Here is an 8700-nt window from a genome sequence, read left to right on the forward strand (position 1 = left end):
ACCATAATTTTAATAGTAGGATTACACATAGAGACTAAATATTTTTTTAGATTTTTAGAAGTGATATTTGTTTCATCCTAATGTTCGTGATATAACGAATTAATTTTAATTTAATTTTACATATTTTAATTTTGTTTATTTAGTTACTAATTTGAATTTTATGTCAGAAGATTTAGAGTTTTCTTTATTTAACCTAAAGTTGAGTGAGTTTTTTCGATTTAATTTCCAAACCAGTGAACAAATTATATTGAGGTATTTCTTTCTTTGCATCAAGAAATTGAATACAAAGTCAGTTGATTTTTTATTCAATTTCTTGATGCAACAAGAAAGAAATACCTCAATCTAATTTGTTCACTGGTTTGGAAATTAAATCGAAGAAACTCACTCAACTTTAGGTTAAATAAAGAAAACTCTAAATTCTCTGACATAAAATTCAAATTAGTAACTAAATAAACAAAATTAAAATACGTAAATTAAATTAAAATTAATTCGTCATATCACGAACATTTGAATGAAACAAATATTACTTCTAAAAATCTAAAAAGAATATTTAGTCTTTACGTCTAACCCTACTAATAAAGTATTTAGTCCCTAACCATCTAGAAAAGGACCTGGTGCCCCTGACCATTAGAAAATAACAACACGATTCTTATCCATTCTCTCATGTGACCGAAAGGACCCTCTTGTCGGTTTTCAGGTAAAAAATAACCGGAAGTACTGGTAAGAGGGTCTTTTTGGTCACACGGAGAGAATGGTTAAGAACCGCGTTGTTAATTTCTAATGATGAGGGGACGCCAGGTCAATTTCGTAAATGGTTAGGGATCAGAGAGGGGTTTTACTCTAACTTTTTATATTATGATTTGGGAGTACTGTGAATTTTTCTCCAATTCTATCAAGGTCTGAATTATAGGGTAAGAACACAGATAAGTTTAATTTTGTTTTTCTGTAAGTAATTTTGTCAATATTCTAAATATTGATAGATAAAAATAGTTATTTTTCAATATTTTAAATTTGATGATTGTTATCTAATAATTTTTAATTAATAACTTCACATAAAAATGAATGCATATAAATTTTCATCTTATTATAATGTTTAAAAATTATATCTAACTTGCAAAAAAAATAAAAATAAAAATTAACTATAAAGACCAAATTGAAAGTTTTTAATAATCTAGTATAAAAATTTAGTTATAAATTTTTTAACTATAAAGATCTAATTAAAATTTTAATAAAACTATAAAAATCAATAAAATAATTAAATATTATTATTGCGTTCTTATGACATTCCTTTTATCCTTTTTAACAAGTTCCTACCAACCATTGATTGTGATTGTCAACAAGTTATGGAGATCATAAACATTTAACAGGTCCAACTAAAGCAAGTGCTTCCTTAAGAGCCATCAAAAGATGTTGAGGATGATCCTCTACTCTAGCAGCTCCACCATATTCAGATTGCATTGATCTCAATACTCTACCAACAATCTAAGCAAACATAGAATCATCATTTGATAAATTGCCATGTACAAGTTGGATCCATAAGGAAGAAAACAAAGAATACCTTCCGTGCATAGCCTCCGTAAGCTATACCGCCAATTAAGGCGTCTGGCGAATTCGACGAATCGACTGCAATAGATGTTGTTTGAAATAGTCCTTTTTTTTTCAATCCATCAATTGTGTGAGCATTAGTGCCACCAGCAAGTTGAAGGAAACCTACCATGCAAGTTCAGAGATTTTGTTATAAAACTGAAGGTTTTCAAGGACCATGTATTTATATGTATGGATTATTGAATACAAACCGGGAGGTCGGTTTTTCGCTTTTGCCAATTCGATAGCAAAGGCGATTGTTTCCTTGGTTGCTCCTCTCCCGATGTCTCCGCTCATCGGCCGGCCGTCCAACTTCATTCGTGTATATAGCAAACATGGTTTTGTTAAAAAAAATGAGGCATAAAAGGCTCATTAACAATGTTGAGATTGTTGAACTCATAGAAAGGCACACCTGCCATAAGTTGAAGCATTGAAGATTTGGTTTCATAATGGAGAACATCTCATTCATAGAGGATATTGTTGAATCTCCACCATTAGGTAAGCTAACCTGGGTAATTTTTGTTTTATGTTAATCTCTTTACTCAAATGCAAATACCCTATATAGGGTGTGTTTGGAATGAAAAAATATAGAAATGATTTTATTTAAATAAAATATCTTCTAATAATTTATGATTCCAAACACACTTATACAGGCTGGAGGCACCACTTACTGCTATTAACTTTAAGTTTTCTACTGAATCCCCTAAAGCACACCAGAGCTCTTTGAATTGTGCACTCTGCCTGCAAAAAGAACGCATGATAATGTTAGAGATGTAACTATTTATGCAAGAATTTTTATGACTTAAAGGTTTAGAATTCGATCCTTGTTGATCCCGAAAGAAAAAATCTCAGCATGAGGCCAATAGAAAGAGAAAGAAAGCCTTGAAAAAAACTTGCAAACTCAAAAGAGACTCGTGTGTGAGAGGGTATGTTAGAAATATAGCTATTTATGTGTCTCCTCCTATCAATTTAAACTTTTTAGAGAAGTGATATCATGACAAATAACATGAGGAAATGAATTTAAACTCATCAATCGTGCATCACAAGAACAACATATATCTAATCATCAGAAAACCGACTTTTTTTTTCCTATGCTTTATCAGCTAAATTGTCTGAATAGAAAAAGAAAAAGCCATCTATGTAAAACATGGTTATGCCACAGCCATAGAAATAGAAGCTTAGCAAACACATTACATGTGTATGAGAAACTGAGAACTGATAATTGAGAATCATCCTTTCAGTTCTTGTGAAAATATGTTTCATATCAGTTAAAGTCATCCATTAAATATTGTTTGATATGATTAATTTGGTAACTAAACTTACCTCCCACTTGTATGTATCTCCATAGCATCAACATCATTTCTCCTGAGGAGATCAGCAGTTGTCGCGGCATCTCTTACATATGTTACCTCTCCTGGATCAATTCAGTAAGTTCATATTCTTAAAAATATCACATGATACATGGAAATCAGAATATTATAGATGAAGTTAAAAACTTATAATCTCAAAAGTTAGCAAGAAAATATCTGACTTATTTTGTCATAGGGGCAAACCGGAAGGCAACGGCCACAACCGTAGCAGCGTTCTGTTATGACTCCATCCTGCACGTCCAAGCCAATTGAACAATTTAAGTGTGAAAATGTTTTTGGAAAGATGAAATTATAGTCTGTAAAAACATCACTTCCAAGTAAAATCAAGTTAAAAACCATTAGCACTCTTGGTAATTCCGTATTAGATGAAGTTCCAGATGCTGATTTCCCTAGGAATGATATTGCATTAGCAGGGCACACAATTTCGCAAGGGCGAGAACAATCTGCTGGACAGTCTTCTGGATCAAATTCTGCATAGAAGCCAGTACTAGCAACATTCATTTATTGGAAAAATTCAATACTGAATGGATCAAGTGTTTGATAATTATGTTGGACTATGCTGATGCAGAAATATTATAATGGAACCAACAACTAGAAAGAACAAAGACTCTTTCTTACCGGCTTTGCGAAAATGAAGATCTTTATCATCACTGACACTGATCATAACCCAAGGCTTTTTGTGAAGACCTGCAATTTCTGTTGCGGCTAAAATTCCTTCGTTCACAGCGCTAACCACTGATGCATCAGCAGCACAGTCAATGCAGTCAACTGCACCCATACAAGTTCCAATCTTAATAACAAGTCACATGATATATCATATTTAAGTTTGAAAAACAAAAACCCTAAGGCAAATCATGATGATGCATCTGTTTAAAAATTAGAAATTAAAGAGTAAATTACTTATTTCTGATCATGAAAGATTTGAATACTGACAATATATCTATCAAAATTTGAGCTAGTTCGACAAAACTATCAAAACATTCGGCAAAATTACCCAACAAACTACCCGTTTAAGGTAATTTTGTCAAACTAACCCAATCTTTGATGGATGTCATGTTAGTTGAAATCTTTCATGGTTAGAATTATATCCTACAAACTACCTGTTTTAGTAGTTTCGTCAAACTAACTCAATTTTTGTTTAGTTTAAATCTTTCATAGTTAAAGTTGTGCCAACTAACCCAATCATTAATAAATATCTAACTAGTTTGAAATATTTCATTGTCAGACATTAAAATAATGAATTGAATAGATTACCTCCAGAAAGAGTGTAAACCAGACTGAGATTTCTGATATCAACAACATCCTACAGATAAACACAAAGAGAGTGTTAGATTAGATATGATTCAAGCATGAGAAAGTGAAGAAGTAATAAGAGAGTAGTAACCTCAAAGCTTGCACCACAAATGAGCTTAACCCAGTTGCCTCTTTGAAGAGATTGAAGCGGAGAAGAAGAGGAAGAAGATAGGGAAGGAAGCTTCAAAGTGTTGCTAACGAGGCTCTTCACGTTTTCGATGCGGCTTCTCAACTCCACTAGTGCTTCTTTCGCTGCATCAGTTACACAGTCACAGTTAGCATCTTCGACAGAGGAAGATATATGATGATGATGAATGAAACAGAGACAAAAACATGTGTTGGGAAAACCATGACGATGATGGTATGTTGAAATCTTTGTATTGCAAAAATATCCGAGTGCCATAACAAGTAACAAGCCTACCTAAGTTGCTGTTATGATTTATGAACGGATAAATATCAATCTCATTATCTTTTTAAAAGAATCTAATTTCTATGCAATCCGCGCTACTAATCACATAATATTATATTTAGCGAAAATAATTATTTATTATTTTTTTATATTAATTGTGTAAAAAATTATAAGTGAATAGTTATTTAAAAAAACAAATGCGATTATTTAGGATAAAAAATTTTACACTTAAAATTTTTTAAAAAAGACCAAAAAATCTCAAAATTCTTTAAAGTTTGTAGAATTTTTAAGTAAAGAATTCTTATAAATTCTAACAAAAAAATCTAAGTAAAAACGGAGTGATTTTGTCTAATAGAATAAAATGTTAGTGATAAATTTAATTATTAGAATTATTAAAGATTAAAAATATTTAACAAAAATTTTGTAAAACTTATTTATTTTTGTAATATTTATTTTTATCATAATATTTTTACTTTAAATAGATGGCGAATGATAATATTATGATAAATACTTTTGAAAATAAACTTGATCAAATTAAAAATCATTTCTAAAATTTTTACTATTTCCAAAATTTCTCAAAATCAAATATAAAAATACTATGGCACGTGAATATTTATAATTTTATTAAAATATATAAAGCCCATAATTTAAATAATATGAAAACCTAAATGATTGTTAGGTCTGTAAAAATGTATTTTAAAACTTTTAAGTTTTAACTATTCTTAATTTTACCTTTTCAAAATGTTTAGAATAAAAAAAAACATTATCAAAACTATTGTTCCTTTTTTTCCTGAAAACTATTGTTTCCTTTTTTTTTCCTGAAAACTATTGTTTTCTAATTAATAGAATCAACAATTTTTTTTTAGTTTAATCGACTAAAAATTAATTTCACAAATTAAAATTTTATTTAAAATTTGTCATGATCAATTGGTGGAGGCATCCACAAGCTAAGGTAGGATTAAAATTAGAGTGAACACTTAACTCGGTCTCTGTCCTTTTTCTAAATGGACATCAAGGCCCTTGTCCAAAAAAAAAGGGACATATCGGTCTTTGTCCCATATTTTTGTGAAATTTTTTGGTCTTTCTGTCATCTCTCCTGACCAAAACAGACGAAACTTGCCTACGTGTCAGTTAACGTTGCTGAATTGGAGGTTAATAGTCTGTTAAATTCCACGTGGCCATTAGAAAATAGACAGGGGTCGATTTGTCCCCTTTTGGTGACCTAAAACTACGTCGTTTTAGTGGTCTGAGACATTGCATTTTGATTGAATAAGGGAACGTGATGTTGGGGTTTCCATATAAGGCCACTGTGTTGCTCTGATAATTACCAGAAAACCCTAGTAGAGCAAGAGTCGTCCTCTTGTAGTGATCGTTGACCTCTTGAAGTTGGAGCGACGTGCTGACGGTGTTGCTAACAAAGTTGCTTACTAACCTCCACATATTGGTGTTGACGGCGCTTGGTTGAAGCTTGGACAGAGATTGCACGGCGTTTGTGACATGCCAGGTTAGTGTGGTCCTTCCATTGCCTTTTCAAATGTGTGTTGTCGTTTTCAATAACTCTGACATGTTTTGGCATGTACATTGTTTGTGTGGTCCAAAAAGAATAGAAATAGTAAACAATGTCAGTGGAGATAGAAAATGAATTAAGGTTTCTAATTTAAAAGTGAAATTGAAATGGAGTCAAATTTAATTTGTATGCTAATTTTTGCTTTAATGTATGCATTATATTATACTACAGATGTTTGAATATTTTGCTGTTCTCGTGTTTCATCACGGAAAAAAATTTGTGAGAGACAGTGGGGGATATATGAGTTATGTGGATGGTAAAGTGAAGAGGTTCCCACCAATGGATTTGGATTATGTGAATTTTTTCGATTTGGTTGTTTTATTTAAAGAGTTGGGTTATGTTGAGTATAAGGAGATGTATTGGTATGATATATTGGCCTCTGACATGGAGTCTGGGCTTCATCCTGTTAAGGGTGATCATGAGATTAACGAGATAAGGGAGAACAAACTCAAGAACAGGGACAGTAAGAAGTTTTACATTTATTTTGACCATCCTGTAGATATGTCAGAGGTGGTAGGTGATGGCTTGGCAGGTGAAAATGTTGTTTTGAGTGATTCTTCATCAAGTTCTGATGACAGATATGAGAGTGCCGAAGATGAGGCACAAAAATTACCTCCAGCTGGTTATGAGGAGGACTCTAACACTAGTTCTGATGAGAGAGTGCTTAAGAAGAAGACAAATAAGAAGTCTACTCCAAAAAGAATGGTAACACAAAACAAGAAGAAAGGTAAAGACAAGGACAAATTCCCTAGTAGTGCTAAGAGGGTGGCCTCAAGGAAGTATTCTGGTGAGAGGAGAAAGCATATCTTGAAGGATGAAAAGTCTAATGGTGGGAGCAAGGATAAAAGTGGGCCTCTTGTAGCTGTTGCAGGTCCAAGTAAGGATCAAAGTAGTGACCCTGTAGATGGTGGGCTACATTATGGATCCAACATTGACCCAAATAATTTAGAAAATGATAGTGACTATGAAAGGCCCTATGAATACGAAAGTGAAGCCTTCAACAGTTTAATTTCCAATGATGATGAGGGGAGGACAACATTTGATTCATATAATGAAGACATTGAGTATGGTGAAGTGGAGTTTAAGGTTGGACAGATGTTTTCTACAATAGATGTATTCAAACAATCTCTGAAAGACTATTTTGTTTATGAAGGTAAGGATGTTATATACATTAAGAATGAGAAGCAAAGAGTAAGGACTGCATGTGCTGGAGAATCTTGTCCGTGGTTAATATTGACTTCTTGGAATAGTGCCAATAGGTGCTATCAAGTGAAAACTCTATTTAATGAGCATAACTGTGGAAGAGACTTTGGAAGCAACTTAGCTGATAGGGTCTGAGTTACATCTAAATTGGTGAAGATGCTTCTAGCACAGTCTGATATGAAGGCAAAACAGGCTATGGAACACATGGTTGAAGAATACAATGTCCATGTCAGTACAAAGATAATTAGCAAGGCATTGAAAGCTGCACGGGAGGTTGTATTAGGCAATGAGAGAGCTCAGTATGAGAAAATTCGGGATTACTTGATGGAGTTACATAGAAGTAACCCTGGTTCAACAGTACTGATGGAGGTTATTCCTCAGTCTGAATCTCTCCCTCTGTTTGATAGGTTGTACATATGCATGAAAACATGTAAGAAGGGGTTCAAAGAGGGGTGCAGGCCTTTAATTGGATTAGACGGATGCTTTTTAAAAGGGTATTATGGTGGACAACTATTAAGTGCAGTGGGTCAAGATGCCAACAACCACTTTTATGTGGTGGCCTTTGCAGTGGTACCGAATGAGTACAAGGACACTTGAAAGTGGTTCCTAACTCTATTGGCTGAAGACTTGGGAGCTGTTGGGCAACATGGGTGGAACTTTATCTCAGATCAACAAAAGATAATATTTATTGACTTAATTTTCATTTATATGTACTTTTATTAATTTAGATTCATTGTTAGAACTTCCAATTTTTTAGTATGAATTGGATTGGACTGTGTTGACAACAGGGGCTGGAGTTGGCAATAAAGGAGGTCATGCCTAACGCACATCATAGGAATTATGTACTTCACATTTGGAAGAACTTCATCAAACACTTCAAGGATCAGCAAACAAAGCAGCTTGTATGGGAATGTGCTAGGCAGACAACTATCCAGGAATTTAAAGCCTCAATGAAGAAAATGAAAAACATCAATCACGGAGCATGGGAATACCTACAAAGGTTTGATCCAGCTGTGTGGGCAAAAGCTTATTTCAGCCATGGACCGAAAGTAAACAACATCACAAACAATATGTGCGAAGTGTGGAACGCGAAAATAGTTGAGTATAGAGGAAGACCCATACTAACAATGATAGACGATCTGAGGTGTTATGTTATGAGGAAGATGGCCCTACACAAGAAGAAATTAGAAAATCATACTGGAAAACTAGCCCCAGTTCAAAACAAGATGTTGGAAGAATTCATCAAGCCTAAAGCAAGTAGGTGGAGAGCTATT

General features: G+C 33.3%; 1 protein-coding gene across 3 annotated transcripts; it reads right to left on the bottom strand.

Moving 5' to 3' along the window:
- Nucleotides 1–1243: 1243 nt before the first annotated feature.
- Nucleotides 1244–4735, bottom strand: LOC130976172 (uncharacterized). 3 transcript variants are annotated; one of them, XM_057900948.1, is made up of 12 exons: nt 4596–4735; nt 4339–4499; nt 4209–4257; nt 3573–3722; nt 3291–3424; nt 3116–3185; nt 2908–2998; nt 2256–2325; nt 1997–2092; nt 1797–1896; nt 1559–1710; nt 1244–1482 (listed from the first exon to the last, which is right to left on the bottom strand). In XM_057900948.1, exons 1-12 carry the CDS (start codon nt 4648–4650, stop codon nt 1351–1353), a joined length of 1260 nt encoding a protein of 419 aa, XP_057756931.1. In that variant the 5' UTR covers nt 4651–4735; the 3' UTR covers nt 1244–1350. The 3 variants fall into 3 exon arrangements, with proteins under 3 accessions (XP_057756931.1, XP_057756932.1, XP_057756930.1); XM_057900949.1 differs by having other exon boundaries at nt 1244–1471; nt 4581–4684; XM_057900947.1 differs by having other exon boundaries at nt 4581–4684.
- Between the last annotated feature and the right edge of the window lie 3965 nt (nt 4736–8700).

The sequence above is a fragment of the Arachis stenosperma genome, chromosome 4 (genome assembly GCF_014773155.1).
Source record: "Arachis stenosperma cultivar V10309 chromosome 4, arast.V10309.gnm1.PFL2, whole genome shotgun sequence".
Lineage (NCBI taxonomy): Eukaryota > Viridiplantae > Streptophyta > Magnoliopsida > Fabales > Fabaceae > Arachis > Arachis stenosperma.

What these genes read in the sequence shown, in the direction of transcription:
- LOC130976172 (XM_057900947.1), bottom strand. Translation starts at nt 4,650, where the DNA reads ATGGCACTCGGATATTTTTGCAATACAAAGATTTCAACATACCATCAT. An exon ending in AAAACTTAAAGTTAATAGCA is followed by an intron (nt 2,093 to 2,255) that starts GTAAGTGGTGCC and finishes AAAATTACCCAG; the next exon opens with GTTAGCTTACCTAATGGTGG. An exon ending in ACGGAGGCTATGCACGGAAG is followed by an intron (nt 1,483 to 1,558) that starts GTATTCTTTGTT and finishes ATGTTTGCTTAG; the next exon opens with ATTGTTGGTAGAGTATTGAG.